Source organism: Haemorhous mexicanus, chromosome 2 (genome assembly GCF_027477595.1).
Source record: "Haemorhous mexicanus isolate bHaeMex1 chromosome 2, bHaeMex1.pri, whole genome shotgun sequence".
NCBI classification, from domain to species: domain Eukaryota; kingdom Metazoa; phylum Chordata; class Aves; order Passeriformes; family Fringillidae; genus Haemorhous; species Haemorhous mexicanus.
The window spans coordinates 31,286,586-31,307,557 of record NC_082342.1 but is presented as its reverse complement, the minus strand read 5'-3'; the positions used below and the strand labels follow the sequence as shown (position 1 = coordinate 31,307,557).

Below are 20,972 nucleotides of genomic sequence, written 5' to 3'. Positions count from 1 at the left end.
GATCTAGCAACCTTGAGATGTGTGCAGAACAACCAAGTCACTTTTTTACAGTGTTTAGAATTCATCATTCTAGGATCTGAAGACCCAAAATGTTTTATTCTTTGCATGATTTTCTAGGGCATTTACATGTTATATTCCATATTTACCTTGTAAAATGTAGTTCATATCTATTCCTGTTTCTATGGTTCTTTTGTGCTATGGTCTTACTCCCTGTCACAGACAAAGAAGTGCTTGTCCAAGCAGGGCAGTACTGCAGGGTGGTTCAGTGGGACTTGGGGGACAATGGCCTTTCTGTGGTGGCTCTGAGGTTTTTGCTGCCCAGCTCTTACTTCCCCAGTTTCCCCATCTTCTCTCAGCAGCCTCTCATAGTGGTTCCCACTGTGCCACCATTCCTCCGCTACAGTTTAGGAACTTAAAAGAGTAACTGGGCTGGTTTGAGTGAGCTGTGGTACCAGCATGAGCAGGGGCTGTGTAGCCTTGTCCCCGTGCTGTTGTGTGGCTGGTGCCTGATGTGTTCCAGGCTCTGTGCATGCCCTCCTGCTTTCAACATAAGTTTCTACAGCTTAGTTTTAGTGCAGTCGGTCTTCTAAAGCAAAACACCTATTTTTGGAATTCTCAAAATTCACATTTTACAAGATATATAGCGAAAGTTCTAGTACAAAATTGCTTTGAAGCTATAATATGTCTTATTCCTGACCTGAATTTGATTACATTTGACTTCCAGCTGCTTTGACTTTTTCCTTCTCTACATTGTTTTAAAGGGTTATCTACACCATATAGTTGGTACTATCAAATGTACAATAGGCATTCTCTCTTGAAGGAAAAATGCCCTTTTTTTGGTCTCACAAGAAAAAACAGATTTTGAATTTTTTCTTAAGCTTTTTCTTTGTATTTTCCACTATCTTCAGTATGGAGAGAGCAATGTAATGGTTCTTCTAATGTGATTCTTCTTTTAACTGATTCCTTCTTGGTTTTATCCTCTTCATCCAGCCAGAAGCACTGCTTGTACTCTTAACCTTTGCCTCATACCATCATCCACTTTCCAGTTGCTTTATTCTGAAGCTGGTTATAATCTTTTCGATTTACTGCTTTCCTACCACTGTGATTTACATTCCTGATTCCTCAGTGTTTGACCTTACACTTATCTCTATTGCAACACATTGTTCAGGCAAAACCCGTTTTGTCACCTGCTCTCAGTGATTTCACAGAAGTGACTTTTTCTTTATCATTATCTATAGTTACATCAATTTTTGTGTCATCTGCAATTTTTTTCCCTACATTTTTCTTGGAGATCATTATTAGAAATACTGCCCAGTGTTAATAAAGGATCTATGCAGAATTTTCATGGGATAAGGATATTTTTGATTTTTTCAGAATTTTTTTTTCTTTACTTGTTTAGGACTAATATTTTGTAAAATGCCAAGAAATTCTTGAACTCTCTAATATTGCTAGTATCAGCATATACATATCAATCAAACATGTATTTTTGAAACCATATCATTAATTTTAGATAATTGTTTTATTAACTTTTTTAACTACTGATAAAGCATTGGCTGTTTCCCAGTCCTTTTGAACTTCCTTAGCTTTCCAGAGTTTGTTAAAAATCTATATTACTAGTTCATAACATTACTTGTGTATTTTTAACAGGTTAAAATACAGTTTATGGGGTCCTGTGGGTTTAAGCATGTTTAGCAGTTGATACTTAGCTTCCATAGTGTTACTGTTTAAATGTTTTACTCTAATTCCTAAACTGTGAACACTTCAAAATTAGAGGAAATAAACTCTCCTGTTCATCCTCTTTACTGTAAACCATCTCACAAACATTTCATATAAGCACATCTCTGAATGGAGACAGAGCAAGGTAAATTTGGGACCAGGTGAAAACACTCTGTGAACAGGAGGAAGGAAAAGCCAAGGTGATCCTGCTTCATGTGTGATATGTCCAAGTATCAGAGGGTTCCTTCTGCTTTTACTCAGCTAAACCCACCCTGTACATTTGAGTCTGCATGAACTGTACTGATTTATGTGCTGTGGAACATATTCTGTTTCAGGGTTTGTGTCTCTCCCAGGTCCTACTTGACATGGAAAGACATAGGCAAAGATTCATTAAGTAGGATTCACTATGCATAACTGCAATTCGAATTTTTATTTACATTTTTTTAAGAGGTTCCCTTACCATTCTTTTGTTCTTGCCTATGATATAGGTCTTCCTCCATAGCTAACACTTCTTATTCTTTGTTTTTCAAAATGTGGAGCAGAAGCTCTTTGTACAAGCAGAAGGGGAAAGGTGTAGCATGCATTCCTCCCACTCACAGCACAGAGTTGGAAGTGTTCTCAGCACCCACCAGTCTAAAAGATTGTCTCTGTCCAGCCACACTTCATTCCCTTATCTTATTACAGCAATGTGGGGGGAAGATGGACAACATAACCTCAGTCCTAAGTCTTGCAGTAGACAGTGATATCTCATTCCTTGGAACTATCACAGGGAAGAAAAATGCAGTATCTGTGCTTCAGATGTCATGATTTCCTTTCCATGGCATATGAAATCTTATCCAGGTCACCACATACTTCCTAACATGAATACAAACAATTTGTATGTCCATAACCTCTCTGTATAACATGGGTGCAGTCTTGCACTGTAAAGAGCACTTCATTGCTATGTCCTAGTATGGAAATTTACAGCTGTGATAAAAGCTGAAATTGTGAAACCTGCTGGGAATTTTTTGTGGTGATAAAAATTGAGGATGGGCCTCTTAACTTTGCCTTCATCATCATCATGTGGGCCTTCCAGCTAGTCTGGTTTCAAGTGTCTTTTTTTCCTTCTCACATCAGCTGGAGAATGGGTAAGCTTCTTTTTGATCTGCTGCCTTGAGTAGCCTAATCTGTTAGGCTCATAAATTTGATCCTTACTCTTTCTTTACTGCGCAGCATTAGGTAGCTAAAAGAAGGACTCAGCCGTGTGCTTGACTGTCACAACATAGCAAGTACTGCTGCAAGACAGCTCAGAAAATGCTATTTTTTGTAGTCATGAAAAGCACATGAACTTCAGGGAACATTGAGGTTTTGCATAGAATCAGAGTATCTTGAATAGCAGGGGACCCTCAGGAATCATTTAGTCCAGCTCTGGCCCCACACAGGACCCCCCAAGAGTCATGCCATGTGCCTGAGAGTGTTGTCAAAACACTTCCTGAATTCTGTCAGGCTTGGTGCTATGAGCACTGCCCTGGGCAGCCTGTTCCAGTGCCCAGCCACCCTCTGGGTGAAGAACCTTTTCTTGCTATCCAACCTAAACCTCCCCTGAGACAACTTCAGGCCATTCCCATGGCTACTGTCAGTGGTTTCAGGAGTGAAGAGATCAGTGCCTTTCCCTCCACTGCCCCTTGTGAGGATGTTGAAGGCTGCAATGAGGTCTCCCCTCAGTCTCTCCTGTAGGCTGAACAAACCAAGTGACCTCAACGACCCCTGTTTCTCAGGCATTGCTCAGACTAAGGAAGCTCCTTCCATTGTAAATCTTAGTTGATGTGAACTAAATCTTCTCTTTGGGAGTTGGGGTGTACACATCCACTCTGGTACATGTATACTCCTTGTAGTCCAGCTGGATGTCACTGCTTTGCAGTTCCTGTTGGAGTGCTCTGTGGCCTCAGCCATCCAGTCCAGGATACAAATGCCACACCTATCCCAACCTGCACAAACTTTTCTTATTCCCTGGGCAGTTAATAGGCAGTGGGTTGTTGAATGATAAAGTATTTTGAGAGAGTTGCATTTATATTCTTGGGATGCTTCCTTTGTGACTCTCAGAACCTAACCTAGATATTAAGTAGCTGATAGAACTTGATTTTCAGATTTCAAAAACTACTCCTTCTTCCAGGCAGTTATTTCCAAGTTCAGATGTGTTTTCTGCTCAGAAAAGGAGCATGTTGCACTTAGAACATGCTCTTCAGTCAAACCATGAAAGCAAATCCAGAGTAGAAGTGTAGCTCATGGAGAAGTATGTAAATTTGGCCTTTGTTGGCTATCCTGGTGCTAACCACAGCAATTTTGTCCCACTGGAAATGCTTCTGCAACCATTTGCTCCTCAACAGTTATGAAATTATGGGAAGATACAATTCAAAAGGAAATGTCACTTAGCATTTGGAAAAAAATGCTTTCCTCTAGGAAATAAATAATCCATATGCTTTAGTGCCTTCCTGCTCTTCATAGTTAAAGTGGCTTTCCTTCAAAGAGGGCTCAACTTTGATATACCGTATGGTCAAAAAACAGCAGTTTTGTCACAGTCTAGCATCAACAGAGTTAATGCTCCAGATCTTGATATCCTTTCCAATGGAAGTTTCCAGCAGATCCAATACTTCCTGTACCAGTACTTTCATCCCAAATGAGGCTTGTAGAGTTAACCACATCAGGCTCCCTCGCAGCAGAAGGCAGTCATCAATGCCAATTTGCATGATGGTTAGACAACCATCCTGGCAGCTGTCAGAGATTTACTGGTTTCTGCTCAGTTACTTCTGCCTTCTTCTCTCTGGATCCTGCCATGAGCACAAACCTCAGGTCTATCAGTGGTGTTAGTGAAAGAATTAACCCAACAGGAGTGCAGGCCAGCGCTTCTCTTTTCATTACTTTCTCACTGTCCAAGACTAGACATAGTAAATACTGTAGTAAGTTGGTGGGAATTGTGATCCTCTCTGAAAGAGGCTTAAGCAAACGTTGTTCCATCTAGTTTGCAAACTTTGGGAAGTTAGGTCAGCTGTTCTTCTAAGAGAAGGATAGATACCATTTTTAAGTCACAAGCAACAGCATATATTGGTACAAATGTGCAAAAAGAAAGCAGCCGTTGTCTCATGTATAAAATAAAGGGTTTTTTGTGATCAGCTGCTCCAACACCCATCATTTGAGAATGTGCAATCAGAAAGCTGCTATGGAGAAGCTGGGAGGTGGCTGGAGCATTCCTGTCACTTCCTATTAAAGACTGACTGAGGGTACAGGTTTGCATGTTGCTGACCAAAAGTTTCCAACATGGATGTGTTTTCTGAGTACTCACAGAGTGCACAGAGCTCTGGTACTTCCCAGAATTAACAGTTAGACAAATACTGCTTGAGCCATAAAATAAGTGTTGAATTCTCAAGTAAAAGTACAGTGTTGTCTATGTTGTGATTTTCCTATGTTAGATGTCATTAGCATTTTTAGCAGTTAGGGTATTTTTTTTTGTGCTTTGAAATTATATTCTTATAGCTGTCTGTTCCTGTAGTGCTCAGAAGTGAATTTGAAAAAAGAAAATTATTTTTGTTTTGAAAGCCAGACTTTGCTTGATAAATAATGAATGTTAATAAGTAAAACTTGCATGTGAAACAGTGTTTGAATGTTCTCTTAATCTCTTTGTAGGCCATAGAAAAACATCTCGTCAGAAAGTCCAATGGAGGACTGACCTTCATTGGGGAGTGGAAGAACGGGCATCTTGAAAGAAAGATGGGCCATTTGACCTGTTTTGCAGGGGGAATGTTTGCCCTTGGAGCAGATGGTTCCAGAGATGATAAAGCTGGACACTATTTGCAGCTTGGAGCTGAAATTGCACATACATGTCATGAGTCGTATGACAGGACAAGTAAGACCTATTGTTAATCTAATTATTTCAATAGTTGGAATACAGCAGCTCTTGTGATTATTGTTAGGATTTGTTATGGACCTTGTCTAACACGCACTGGTTTTGTACCAGTGTGAATTTTTAACATTTGTGTATTTACTTCTGCTGTTCATCATGGTGAGTAAATATAAACCCAGATTTTATGGTTCCTTCCTGCATGTTTGTCCTCAGTTTTGGATCAGTCAGCTAAGATGGGTTATATGGGTATGGTGAGGAAGGAAATTGAGTGAACTCTTGTCCTCACAGATATATAGGGAAGTTTTTACTTTCATATACTATTCTTACACTTAAATAGAGGAAAAAATTTGTAAATAGACGACTTTTTACCGGTTGTTTGTAGTAGTGCATCCTGAGTAAGTACAATTAAACAAGAGAGGATGAGGAGTACTGTGCAGACTGTGAGAAGGCCAAAGGCCTGACTAGTGAGGAGGCAGCTTCAGACTTCATTTTTGGGCTAGAAGTTTCTCAAGGTCAGTCTTTTGGACCAGAATTATTTTATAGTGACCTTGATGCTTGAAGTATACTGATTGTTCTTCGGGTGGCCATGTAGTTGTAAAACATAATTAAAATGGAAGAGTCTCAGAATAGTAATCAGGGACATCTTGAGAACTGGACTATCAGAAATAAGAAGGTTGCCGGGAAAAGTCAGGAGCTCTTAGTCTGAAGTGGGAGTTGAAAAATGTCCTGGTCTCTATCAGATGAAGAATTTTCAGCAGAGATTAGATAATATTAAGACTGCCTTAGAAGACATGTGTAATTTGTCACCCTGAATACTCTGTATAAATCTGAATTTCAAGCAGAACAAATGCAGAGAGGGACCAAGAGAATGAATAGAGTGACAGAGGTTTTATCTTACAGCGGGGAAAATATGAGAGATTGGCCTGCTCAGGCTAAAAAATTAATACTGAAGAAAGGAACAAATTTATTGCCATCTCAAGGGGTAAACACTGAAGAGAAATAGTTATTTTAGGATATAAAAAACATATATTTTTAGGATATAAAAAACACAGTTGTAACGAGAGTAAGATTTTTAGCTCGCTGTGCATAAATGTGGGTTGGAGGTTGGAAATGGCTTTGCATAGCTATCAGAGAAGTGAGTTTCTGAAATACCTTCCCAGCAGAAATAATGGTAACTATAATTTAAGCAGTTTCAAGATGAGAATTCATGTATTTATCCACAGGGTTACATCGTATCATTGTATAGTTGCCTGTCTTTCTAAATAATTCAGTCACAGAAGTGATAATTTTATTTGGGTAGCAACAGTTTTAAAAAAAGGAAAAGAAAAAATATGAGTATGCTAAAGAAAAAAAGGTAGGACATAGCAGCTATTGTTGCATTCTGAAAAATTGCATTTAAATGTTTAATTTGACATTTAAAATAAGCAATGTTAAATTCACAGTTGTTTGAGCAGACCTAATTTTATTCCTTCAGATGTTTATTCTGTACCCTAAATAAGTCAAAAGATGGGGGAGATAAAAGTTTTGATTACATATTTAATGACTGTAATAGAACACATGAGCAAGAAAGACTGAAAGCTGTACAGACAGCTATAAAATTGCAATGCCCTTGTTTTCTTTTGTTCAGTTGTGCAGTCCCAGGAATGTGGATTGTTTGTGTTTGGATGTTTTGGTTTTAATTTTCTGGCCTGATTTTTCAAAGGAAATTAAGAACTTATACATGCAAAATGTCAACTTCTTTGTTATGTTTTAACAGCAGGATTTGAGCATAATTGTACACTTTAATGGCAGAACTGGCTGATGGCAGTAAAAGCATCTTTAAGAGGGCAGACAGTCATCCTGGTTCAGCTAATATGTTTATGGTTCAGCAGGCAAAGGGGATTGCCTGGTTTCTTTCTCCTATGGACATGGGAGAACTTGCCCCATTGGGCATGCCCAGAGGAAGGAGAAGGATGCAGAGACTGCAGGCAGGGGTTAGGCAGCTCTTTAGATAAACCAGCAGAGCGGCCCTTGCCTGTATCATTCCACAACTTCTTGTAATAAACTCCAGTATGTATGTGATGATGCAATACTTCAGTATTAAAATACTACTTTATGAAGCAACCTAAATTTCCATAGCTGAGCTTAAGTCTCAGCAAAATTGAAACAGAATTTCACAGAATAAAAGCATTTCTGGAAAATGAGGGCATTATATTGACAACTATCATCAACCTGTTGCACATATTGCAGGTTTGAAAGCCTGTTAGAAAAAACAACCTGGTATTTCAGAAAGCTGGTTATTTTAGTGCTGCCTAGTACAGAGAGCTGGAAAGTCCTTGAAACTATTTCTGATGTATTTTCTTGGGAATTATGTCCCAGTGGCAGCTGGCATCACTGCCATGTAATCAAGAAGTTTATGCAGGGATGTAGTCTCACTGACAATCTGAGTCACCTATTAATGTTCTCCAGGAATCCCTGAGAGAAAACATTAGACTTCAGACTATGATGCTGGAGAAGTGACTAGGTATGTTGTGAGAAGCTTGCGCCCTTGCCATGGCTCTGTGAAAATCCTTGCAGATTCTGCTTGAGCTGAGGATCAGTCTGTAGCAGTCCTCAAAGGATGTCTTTCTAATTCAGCAGCTGGAGGAAGCTGGTGGTTTTTTGAAAGGTGAAGGCAGGGGATGTAGTCGTGGTTCTGGTCTACCTCTGAGCAAGGGATTTGTATTTCCAGGATCTGTTGGGCATTGCAGCATGAGAGCCCCCACAAGGCTCTTCCCCTCTTCAGGAAATTGTTAATGCATGTGGTGCCCCTTAGAAAGGATTTGAAAAGGCTTATTGATGGTCAATGAGAAAACTTAACTGTAACCAGAATAGTCTTATGATGTGTAGTCTATACATGCCTCTGCTTCCTACCAACTCTACTATTTTTTGTACCATGAACTATCAATAGATTAATGCTGCAGCCATCCTAAATCTCCCATCCTGTGACAGGAGATTGCAGGATTTTCCTGTAGTCCTGTGTGCTCTCAGTTTGGAGAGAAGATTGAGAAAAACAAAGATAGGAGGCATGTTCTGATCTGTGTATCCATTTACCAGCAGAAGAAATCACAATGCTGTCAGTGGGCACTGGTAAGGCTACAAAAATACAGCTTCATGTGCTCATGGCACAAGGTTTCTTGGTGTTTAAGCTTATGTGAGTACTGCACGTCTTGAGGTGTTCCAGTTTCTGGGGGTTAGTTCTTTGTTTTTCATGCTTAATGTGAAGCACTGAGAAACACAGCACAGGCATAAAATAATTGGCAATGTGAAATCTGGAGATGGCAACAAAAAACAAGTCCAATGAAATCAAAGGAATGGAAAGATCACTAACAAATCAAACTGAAAAATCAGCTTTCATAGGTATTGTTGAGGTTAGATAAATAAGCAAAATTATCTGTATAGATGGCATTGTGTGCTGATCTATAGCACGCAGTATTTTTAGTACACTCTACCATCCCTTATGCATAAGAATTTTCCTAGCCATTAGCTGATAGTGTGTAAAGTATTGACTGACTACAGAGAGCTTATTTTAGGATGAAATTTTTTGCACATCTTTAAAGTTTCTTGACAAGAGCTGTCCTCAGAATCGCGGTACAGCTTTAGCTGTTTTTTATGTGTGACAGTTCAAGTGCAGAATAAGCCAGATGACTAAGATTTCAGCTGAGACATATGCATGTGTATGAGTAGATGCTGTCTCTGCCCCAAGACTTTCAGTAAGCAGCTAAACAGGCAAGGCTGAGGAAATGAGAATAATAACATGTTTTTGTGAGACGTATGAAATAGCAATGTGTTGATGGAATAGTTCAGAGTCTCAAAGAGAAGTGTCTTGGATGTTCTGTTCCTCCAATTTGGTATGAATTAGAGCCTAGCATGTATTTTTATAATTATGATTGCTTTCTTACTTTCAGGAAATTTATTGCTAGATTGATCGTAGTCTTAAAGAAACATACAAAACAGACAACAGTATTTTCAAAAATACCTATGGAATTAGAAATATATTTATCTAAAAGTATAAAGATTTGCTCTTTTTTTTGGCAGTACTAAATACAGCTCTCATTGAAGTCAATTTTATGTCAGTTAAATTTTTTTTAAATGGTGGTTGTTCAGCTTTCCACTGGTATGAAATTGTTTCTCATCTGTTCTCCCTGCCTAGACTATAGTCTATCAGCGTTATTAATATGAAAATTTTGGATTATTCTGTGACCACTATAGCACGAGCAAGCTACAAAGCAAGAGAAGACATCACAGTTTCTGTAGGTAGTGGATCACCAGAACTGCCTGAAATCCAGCTTCTTTGGTGGATAAGACTAACATAGCTGTGATGTTTCCCTGATTCCAAAAGGCTTTTTAACAAGTGTTTTACTAAGGGCCATTAGGGTTGTTAAACGATTACAAGCTAAGCAGCAAGTACCTGCATGGAGGAAGATAATGGGCATAATATAGAAAAGAGGATAGAGGTAAATAGTCCACTCTTGCAAATGGATAAATGCTGGTTAACCAGCAGTACTCTGATATATTTGATATCAGAGTATGTGCATAGCTGTGTAAAATACTGTATTTATATACATTGTAATTGTATAGTATATTTACATTTCATATTTTAGTATGTATTGTCTATAAAGCACACACATATCTAAATGATCAGAAAAGGGCAGGAACAGTAAGCTAAGTGTGCTGATAATAACAAAAAAAAGCACTACACAAGGACCTTATGAGGTTGAGTAACTGCATAATAAATTGCTAAATTAAATCCAGTGTAGTTAATTGTAAAGTGAGGCGCCTCTGAAAAAATTATTTCTAACCTTACATATTAAATGATGAGTGCTAACTGACCGTTGCAATTCAGGAAATTGCTTTTGAGATTATGAAAATGTCAACTCAGTAGCACTCAGGAAAAACAAAATGAGAAAGAGAAAAATAGAAAATGTCATTATGTCACTGTATTAATCTCACCTGCGCTTTTTTTCCCCTATATTTGCTGGTCCTCTCTTGTTTAACAAAGGATATAGTAGAACTGGAGGAGTTGCAGAGAAGGGCAAGAAGATTAACTAGAGGCATGGAATAGTTTCCATTCGAGGCCCAACTGAGTTGAGTATTATTCAGGGTGGAAAAGGGACCTTCTAGGTAGGATTCATCAGATTTGCAAAATTACATAGGGATTGGAGAGTGGTTCTGCATCAAATAGGTATTAGAGATGTGGTGCTCCTTAGCAGAGGCTGTTTTGGATGCTCAAGGCTTACACAGATTTAAGGAAGCACCAGATGAGTACCTGGGAAATAAATTTATTAAGAATTACTGACCACCTATAAAAGTATGTCTAGTTTGGGAGAAGTTTTGAGCTCAAAAACAGTAGAGGCTGGTAGAAAAGATGGGAAAAGGTGTCTCATATACTTGACAGGTGCTTCCACTTCCCATGGATGTCTTATTTTGGCTGTTGTTGGAGATGTGATACTGTAGCAGACAGAATTCCATCTGGTCCAGGATAACCATTCTTATACTCAGAATTTTGGATAGGTAGAACTCTGTATCTAATCTCCTCCATTTTGTAGTGAGAATTATTTATTTTTTTAAGTTAAAACAATAAAATGGCCCATTTTGAAAGAAGTGCAATAAAAAAATTTCTTGATGGCATTTCCTTTACCATTCATGTGGCTGAAGCAGTGTGATGCCTTTTCTTTTGGCATATAGAGCCACAGTCCCTTAAAACAAAAAGTTTAAGGAACTTTTGGAGATTTTCTGCTGCAGCATGCACTGAGAGTCGCTCATATTTTTCATTATAGTATTCGAAGGTTCCCCTTTCAGACCCATGAAACCTTGGTTAATTTGAATCTCTAGCCCACAGGAATTACATGATTAATTGCTTTGATAATTTTTAAAGCTTGAGTGCAGCTCCAGCGTTCAGCACCTTAAAAATTCTCTGCCAAAGCAAATGGTTAGGTGCAGTAATAAGAGTGCATTAGTAATGTTAAATTTGAGGACCAATGTGCAGCTGTCTAATCAAAATATGTCTAACTTCTTATTATAGACAGTTATTTTACAGGTGTGTTGTTCTTATATGAGTAGTCTTCCAGGTGCTGGCACAGGGCCTTTACAGGTTCCTTTAAGGGCTTAAACAGTGAATCTCTTATTTCAGAGATTTATTTTCAGGTCACTTAAGACTTCCTTGCCAAGTTGTAAACCCTTTACTTGAAGATCACAGCACATCAGTTACAGTGGCCTGACAGCACATCCTTAAATCAACAGTTTGGATAAAGATACAAGTTATTTGGTATGATACTACTTGTTTAGTTCCAAGATCTTTTCCTCTTGTGCTGGATGGGATCAAAGGACATCAAAACCTTTGTTGACACTTTTTTTCTTTTTTCTTGTAAGGAACTGATGTCGGTCACTTCAATTTTATCCTATAACTGAATGTGTTAATGTGCTTATATTCTTAGTGTTCCAGTAGTTTTCAAGAGGATTACTGTAGTCCTGTCAAAATAGGTAGTTTTCTCAAAGGAATTCGATAAATTATTCATAAGAAAAATTATAGGCCTCAAAAGTAGGAAATGTTTATGAGACTGCTTAAAGGTCCTGGGTTTTTTTTCCACAAGCTTGGGATAAAGCAGTCTCCTACCCATCCTTCCTGCAAAGATTGGTATGGAGCAAATCTTTTCTTACCTTTACTTTTTTTTTTTTGGTTGTTTGTTTCCTCTGCAGCACTAAAGCTGGGCCCAGAAGCATTCAAATTTGATGGTGGCGTGGAGGCGGTGGCAGTGCGGCAGAATGAGAAGTATTACATCCTAAGGCCAGAGGTGATTGAGACCTACTGGTATATGTGGAGATTCACCCACGATCCCAAGTACAGGCAGTGGGGCTGGGAGGCAGCACAGGTAACTGTTAATCATCTGTCAGTAATTTAAGTTTGTGTATTTCCCCTTGGAAGCCACTTCAGTCTCACAGTAATGAAACACCTGGAGTGGTAATTGATTTTCACAGTTTCCTGTAAACCAGGGTACATATGAGGGTGCACACAGTTATTGCTAGTTTGCATTTGCTGAGTCAGATGCTCAGGTGAGGGGTGCATTCAGCATTACACAGCCCATGAGTTTAGGTGTGGAAACAGAAGCCCCTAGTCATGACTCCTACTGTTGTCAGCAATGCACAGCCCCCGAGAGTTTCTCTACTTCCCTGCTATTGCTCCAGCAGTCTTTGGAAACAGCTCAAAGCCAGTTTCAGAGATGAGAATAAACATTAAAGATAACAAGACAGTAATGAAATATTTTGACTACAGCCAGAGGAGATGAGAAAAAAGCAAAGAAAGAGACAAACCAGGAGACTGGGTAAGTTTATTCTGTGGCTGAAAACCAGGTTTGCTCCAAAAGCAAGAGATCAAGAGAAGGTGGGAAGAGATCTGTTGAGATGCCTGTATACAGAATATTTAGCCAAGCTCATTACTATCCATCCCTCAGCTCATTACTATCCATCCCTGCAACACCTAGAAGAGGTCAGGTATTTTACAGTTGTGTCTTAGTGTGGTTTTGCCTTTTAGTCTGTTTTGTTCCAACCAGAATTATGTTATTCTGGAGACAGGTTCCACATTTGTAACATTTTTATTCCAGAATGCCTTGCTGCTGTCTCCAAAACATCAAACTTTGAGTCTCATCATCCCTGCTGCCTAAACTATGCATATTTCTAACATGACAAAGTTAATAATCTACTCCTTGCCTGTGTAGATACTACAAATTCTTGCTGATCTAACAAACTCCTTTCAGAAGCTATGGCTGGGTGATCCAAGCTGAGGAGGGGTCCTTTGTAATAGGTTAAAAAATTTACATATGTAAAGGTTTTCAAGCCAGGATCAGTCTCCTAAGTACACTGCGAAGCATGTGTTTTAATTGCATTTTGCTCAGTTTTCTTCATTTGCTTTCATTATCTTGGTTCCCATTAATGCTTTCAAAACAAACCCTCCCTTCCTCCTCCTCTGCCTCTAATTTTCTCCATGTGTGGGGTAGGATTTTATTTTTTCCTTCTGTCAACCTCCATTAAAGTTGTAAATCAAGCTGCCCCTGTGCTTAATTGCCTCTATCCTTACAGACTGCCTTCTTCTGCTTGTTGTTTCCTTGATACAATATTTCTTTATCTAACAAAGCCATAAAATATTTTTGACTTCTTAATAAATAGTTTTGCAAACCCCTCCTTCCCACAATTAGGAATTTTCCTACCCCACCATCGTACTGACACAGAAGCTTGAAGCGTTTTGTTCCCCAGGATTTTCTGTTCATTGCGTAGAGATAATAAGTTCTTGTGTTTATTCCTCACACCTACTCACTACTTTTTCTTCTTCCCTATCACACACAGCTCTGCCTCTGTTTATTCCATCACTTATAAATAGAGAAGAAGCTGGTGTGACACGCAGAGCAGTTGGCTTACTGCTGTTGTACAACACTGTCTGAATTTGTCTTCCTTTTGCCTTCCAACCTCTGACGCATACTTGGATTTATTATCTATATTGCTGGACAAAACTTATGCACTTTAGTGCATATCCTATGCTTTGTCCAAGGCCTGTTTTGTTGCATCTCTCCAAATCCAGTGTCTCTGGAGGAAAAAAACAAGAAGTTCAATCTTACATTCCCTCAGTGATCATAAATCCCTATGACAGGGTCTCTATCCCTTTCCTGATGAAAAAAAGGCTAATTCTCCCTAATACTGTACTTAGCACAAGAGACAGCATTCATCTCAATTGTATTGGGCCAGTCAAATTGGATGATGGTGTGCTGGGGGGCTGGCTGAACTATTACAGAAATATGCATGGAGGATACTCAGGGTAAATACAGAAAATTACTAAAATCCTTTTCAGGCTAATTATTTGAAAGCAGTAAGAGCCACCATTTCACAATAGGCATGTAAAGCCAATTACTAATCTGAGCTGTGTGAATGAAGGGTTCAATTAAGAGTTGTGGACTTGTGTATCTCACTAAGTAGGACTGCACCACAGAGGCTGCTGAGTTCATCAGAGCTTCTATTAACAGTGAAAATAAATAGCCAAGACCTGAAGCTGGGGCTAACTTCAGGCAAATTGGGGATTGATAGTAAGGTGGAGTAGAAAGACCTATAGCTCTCTGTCCTCATCAGACCTCAGCTGCACCCAGATCTGGGGTCCTCAGCACAAGAACGATGTGGACCTTTTAGAGCAGGTTCCAGGAAGGGACACAAATATAATCCAAGGGTGGGAGCACCTCTCCTACAAAGACAGGCTGAGAGAGACCTGGGGTTGTTCAGCCTGAGGAAGGGAAGGCTCCAGGGGGACCTCATTGCAGCCTTCTAGTACCTAAAGAGGGCTTATTAAAAGAAGCAAGATGGTGTTTTTTATGTGGGCAGATAGTGACAGGACAAAAGGCAATTGTTTTAAACTGAAAGAACAGATTTATATTAGATGTTAGAAAGAAATTCTTTATTGAGAGCGTGGTGAGGCACTGGAACAGGTTGCCCAGAGAAGCTAATGGATGTAAGTGTTCAAGATCAGGTTGGATGGAGCCCTGAGCATCCTGTTCTAATGAGTGGCATCCCTACCCAAGGCAGTGGGGTTGGAACTCTATAGATGATCTTTGAGGTCCTTTTCAACCCAAGCCATTCTGTGATTCTACTTAGAGAAGAAGAGTAGACAGAAAAGAGCCAGACATAAGTTGGAGGTAAAAGAAATATGGTTTCACAGTTTCGTGGGTTGGAAGCTGTGAGTATGACAGCTGGTGAAGAAACTGGCACAGTTTTTATGGGCATGTTGTTGGCACAGTCAAGAAAAGTCACATATGCCACAAAAAACACCCTCAGAGAAACTGAGGGAGCTGGGGTCCAATCTAGAAGCACATCAGATTTTATTTCCAAAGAACTTAGGTTCATGTTGACCTCCCTGTATGTTATAGGCACTGAAATTTCACTTTGTGTCACTTTTGAGTTGAGACACACGTATTTGGCAGGAGTATACTGTTGAATATTCTCCTGTTCTATTCTGTATTTGAATAAAGGAAAGTACTAAATCCACTACTTCTTGTAGTTTATTCCATTACTTATTTATTCTTGGTGTTAAAAAACCCCATGTTTTATTTCCCATTTGAATTTGCCTAGTTTCAGCTCTCAATCACTGGCTTTTCCTGTGACTTCCAATGCCATTTTAAAATGTCCTTTCCCCCATGTTTTCTTTCCAGAGAATTTTCATAGATTATAATAAGCAACGTCCTGACAGGAACTCAGACTGAACTGTCTTACGTGGCCATGGAAGTCTTTGAATTGTCTCTGCATTCCAAAGGTTGTCTCTACCTTGCAGGCTAGCCTGGGTCTGCAGTTTCACAGTCTTGATGACTAGATTTAGGATTATGTGCCTGGTTTTATGAAACTCATTTTGTTTGGCACCCAGTTACCAGCAGATTACACTGGCTGCTGTTATTTACATATGTCATTTTAGCCAGCAGCGGTGTTGCAGTGCTTGATAAAACTTCAGACTGCTCCTTGTGGATCTCTCTGAGAAGCAGCTCTATTTTCTGATGATTTTTCATTGCCAGTTCTTTCTTAGAGCACTGTCAGTCAATTTTAAATTGAATTATATTTTTATGGTATAGTGCTGCCTTGTCTTCTCATAACATCTTAAATACTATGTCAATTGCCTTAAAAGCTTTTAAGTTTATTACAGCTTTGCAGTTACCTTTATTTATCAAATTTGTAGCTCTCAAAGAATGAAATCAAGCTTATGACCAAGATAGTTTTCTATAAAACCATGCTGATTGGTGTCAGTTATCCTCTAATTCTTAAAAAAAAATATATATATATATATATATATACACACCCATGTGTCTGTAAGTGACTGGAACTAACATCAGGTATGCCATCCTAAAATTATTCAGTCTGCCAGTGCCTCATAATGGTAGCAATATTACCTTAATACCCTTCCAATCATCTTGGAGCTTCCCTGTATTCTATGGTGCAATAAATTAAGCATTGTTTTATCAGGGAGACTGGTCTTCAGCTCTGGAGTGAAAGTGTATCTGGGTGGCAAATCAGATGCCACTACACCAAGTGCTCTGAGGTCGGTGTGAAGACAGAACACTGAGACTTTCAGGTGGCATTTAAGCAGCTTGTCTGTGGCACCAAGTGTTTCAGACAGTGTCCTGAAGTTCTGTACAGCTCGGAATCAAGGACAAGTGATTTGTTCATGTTGTAAAATTTTCTATTTGGATGAATAGCTGTAAAGCAATCTTTCAGAGGCTTTTTTCCTGTGCAGTTCAATACTCCCTGTATTATGTAGAACTCTGATCAGCTAGGGTAAATCCTTTGCCTATTCTGAACACAAGTCTGCCTTTCCAAGGAGAAATTTCTGAAGATTCAAGGTTACTTGGTAACTGTAAGGAAAAAAAAAGTTGATATTCTCTCTCTAGGCTTGTAGTCCTGCTGGCTTCACCAGTTTTGCACTTAGTTACCGAAATATGTGACCTCTACAGCACAGAGGAGGATCTCAGTGCTATCCATTAGCTACAGTTTCCAAAATAAGCAAGTTTTGTCTCTTACAATGGTATCATGTATTCCTTGTTTTCATTTTGCCACAGTCACTAGCAGGTTTCTCCTGTCTAGGCTATGGCAGACAGCATCAAGGCTGCTGACTGGTTGACCAGAGTCCTGATTAGGCTGTATGCTGGGAATTCTGGTAGGAGTTGTAAACACTGGGGCTTCCTCCTCCATCTTGCCGTGCTTCAGAGCAGACACAAGGTCATGTTCTGCTTTATTATAAAAGGGAATAGTGCTAAGAGCAGGCAATTCATTTTCTGCCTGTAAAGCAAAAGTGCTTTGGCTCTTGTTTATTCATATAACACCTACCTGGTGGCTGTAGGAGTTCTGGGGAGGAATATGCAAATGGTTCTGTAAACAGCATATGCATTATTTCTTCAGAAGCTACGCAATTAATTTTTTTCCCTTTTTGTTGGTTTGGTTGGTTGGTGTGGTTTCATTTTGTGTGGAGAGAGTGGTGTTGGGGTTGTTTGTGTTGTTGATGTTGTTGTTTGGCTGCCATGTGGTAGCTAGCATCACTGTTGTTGTGCAAGAGCGTGCAGACTAAGAGATTGTCATGCATTTGGTGCTGTTGGGTTAGATGTGTCACATATACCTTTCTCTTCACTGTAGAGAAATCCTGGTCCACCCAGCTCTCACCATGGGAGTAGTCTCAGTGTAGCCCCTCTCCTGCACCAGTAACCAAATCTGAAAGTAATTCATCCAGACACTTTCTCCTTTTAGACTCAAGTCCCCAAAAAAAATGGAGTGTTTCCATCCAAACTTGGAGAAAGCTGTGCTTGAGATAAGGAATTACAGTAATTAGATTTTGCCAGGAAAGACTGTACCTTTCTTGGCAGAAGTTCAGACTCTACAGCCACAGCCATTCCAATAACATCTTTTTGCCAGTCTCTCCACTTGCTTTTCTAAAACCTTGCTTTTTAGAAACTTGAAAGAACTTTGTACAGTCTGGATTATTCTTTGGTCTGTGAACAGTCTCAGATTTTCACAGGGTAAGAGTATGTTCTAGGAGGAGGTGAGCTGTAGTACCTGCTGTGCTGTGACTTACTGCCCTGGGTATCCTGCTCAACTTTTCGCTTTTCCTCCTGATTTCAGTGACAGCATCTGCTGACATTGTTTGTCCATTTGTCCAGTGGAAAATTCCTCTCTGTCTCCCAGTATTTCTAGTATGCAAAGGCAATACTGAGGTCCTTGAAGACTTAGTTTTGATTTAATCTTTGTTCTCTGCATAAAAAGGGCATCATTCACAACTTGTTTTCTCCCCTGCCTTGACTCCCTTCAGCTTCTGCTGAGTATAACTAGCAAAAATCAGAATTAACAGAAATGTGGGCCTAAAGCACCATGTGGAGAGGAGCTTCACACAAGGCTATGGGGCTGAATCATAGATTGCTGAGCTACAGGTGGCTGTGTTCAGTTGTTGATAATGACAGACATCCCGAGACAAACATTTTCCTTCATGCCTGCTTCTTTTCTGTCCCTGCATGAATCTATTAAAAGAGTTGGTATCTGCTGAGGAAGCACAGTCAAAGCAGCAGGGAAGCACAAATAACCTGTGAATCATTTCAGAGTTGTTTCTTCAGAACCAGTTTTAATGGCTGATATCCTTGTGTGCTGTAAGGTCGTGCATGCGAGTGGAATAATGAAAGTGTAGGCGAGAGGTGCTCTGAGCTACTAACGCTTTCTTTCCAGTCTCCTCCTCTTCCATTGTGCTTTTCACAGTACTGTGTTGGAGCTGGGGAGGGGGAGAATCCATCGGCCCCTTCCTTCATGGAATGTGCATGGATTTTAACTCCATGCTTTAAAGGTAAAGAGCTCTGCTGCAGTCCAGCATGCAAGCTGACTTGAGTTTCAGCTGTGTAAACAGGAAACAGAAAATAGCATAGGCAGGAGAAGGAGATGAGGGGAGAAAGCAGCAGCTGGAAGAGTTTACAGGATGGAATCAACAGTCCATAAAGATGAGTACAGTATTTTATTTCTACTTTCAGTAAGTCTTCGTGACTGTCTACCAGTAAAAGAATTCCTATAACTCTTCAGACTCTTCCAGGGTTTGTTACCTTCCTGTGCACATCACAGCACTTATTCCATTGATTTGACTGATGGATGTTCTACCCAATGTCATTGATGAGGAACTGCATGAGCTCAGAAAAAAAGTCTACGGAGTCCTTGTCATGTCATCAATATCAGCCAACAGTAAATACCCAGGAAAGAAAGTGTTCTTCCCCAGAATACTTTCTTAGCATGTAGCAGTTTGCCAAATGTGGTGTCATTAATAACACTAAAAGGATGCTACTTCTGTATGTGTCCAGTCTATTTTTCTTTATTTTAGCACAAACTGTTAATGTCCATAGCATCCTTCAACAAAGAGATTCACAGCAGAAAAATGCAGCACAAAAAAACCACCTGCTTTGTTGATCAAGCTCGATGCTTTAAAATTTCCAAATTTTGTTCTACAGTTAAATTCTCTGTGTCTTTTCCCTTCCTTTTTGCAGGCAATTGACAAGTATTGCCGAGTTAGTGGTGGCTTTTCTGGTGTCAAGGATGTGTATTCCTCATCTCCTACATATGATGATGTACAGCAGAGCTTTTTCCTTGCTGAAACTTTGAAGTAAGTCCTTTTCACTTCTGCATCTTTCTGTAAAAACTCACATCTAAATTCTAGAAGATGCTCCACAGGTAGCTAAAAGGAGACAAAGACTGATTTTGAGTATTAGGAGCACCAAATGGAACAGAAAGCAGGTCCTGAAAATGGCAGGTTTTGTGTCTAATTCAGGGATCACAGCATGTTTCACTGGGAAAAAAGGGACTCCGAGTTCATTGTGTCTAAGGGCACAGTGTGGCTATTCTATCCTTCTGCTGGCTCCTTACCAAATTCCTCCAGGTAATCCCAATACTTTGCTGCCTCGTGTTACCATTATAAAAAGGAAGTCAGCCACTGCTACGTCCTCTATTGTCTTCTTTAATTTTATTTCACTTACTCCTTCAAGTTCATTTTCTGGAGACTAAAAGCAGTGATCCCAAAGAGAGAGGCAGCAGTTTCAAACAGGTCAGGTCAGAGAAACAGTACCTCTCCAGGAGCTGATGGTATATGATTGATCTGCCTATAAAAGCCAAATAAGAGAATGAAATCTGCTCCTAAGGGACTTGTGTGGTGGCAAGGCTGACTTTTGATGTATCACCAGAATCCTGTCTGCATCTTAAATAATCACAAGATCTGAAAATTCACTGATGCATCATTCAGTAACTGGTTATACTGCAGTGCAAGCATTGCAGATAGGCGGTTCTAGGAAAGAACTCAGTAATTTTTACTGACTTTTGCTTTGAGCGTTTCCTGCTTGTGGAACAAAATGAAGGCTTATTGAAGAGCTGGATATTAGATGTTTTTGACGTTGATGCAATTGGCATAGCCCAGACCAGAAACCGGTTTCACAATGAGATAGCCCGAATGAAAATAAAGATGGAAAGGTTTGGTGTGATGTCATGAGAAAAACAAAGGTGTTCCTCAGAAGAGGGGCATAAAATATGCCTTAAGCAATACCTGCTGTAGTTTTTTCTGCTATTGATGATTACTTCTGCATATTCGTTCCTCTCAAATTCACATTTGGTGACTGTCCCAAATATGCTTTCTTGCTGCTTGGATACTTCAATTCATCAGACATACACAGCAAATTTGAGAGTTTTGAGCAGTACCTGGCATGAAGGTACCTGTTGAGTGGGAAGGACCAAGATGGAGAAATAGGTTTCTTAAGTTATTCAAAGGAAAAGTGTGAATCAAATGAGGAAGGTGAGTTTGAGTAAGATGAAATATTGCTGCTGTGGTGAGAAAGAG

At 39.6% G+C, this 20,972-nt stretch overlaps 1 protein-coding gene across 2 annotated transcripts in view; it reads left to right on the top strand.

The window, feature by feature from the left end:
• MAN1A2 (mannosidase alpha class 1A member 2) overlaps positions 1–20,972 on the top strand; it is a 133,765-nt gene that overhangs the window by 107,150 nt on the left and 5,643 nt on the right. For both annotated transcript variants that reach the window (XM_059838142.1, XM_059838143.1), the window contains 3 exons: positions 5,377–5,596; positions 12,311–12,483; positions 19,636–19,751. In XM_059838142.1, the coding sequence (XP_059694125.1) occupies positions 5,377–5,596; positions 12,311–12,483; positions 19,636–19,751 (509 nt within the window). The remainder of the gene's footprint in view (positions 1–5,376; positions 5,597–12,310; positions 12,484–19,635; positions 19,752–20,972) is intronic.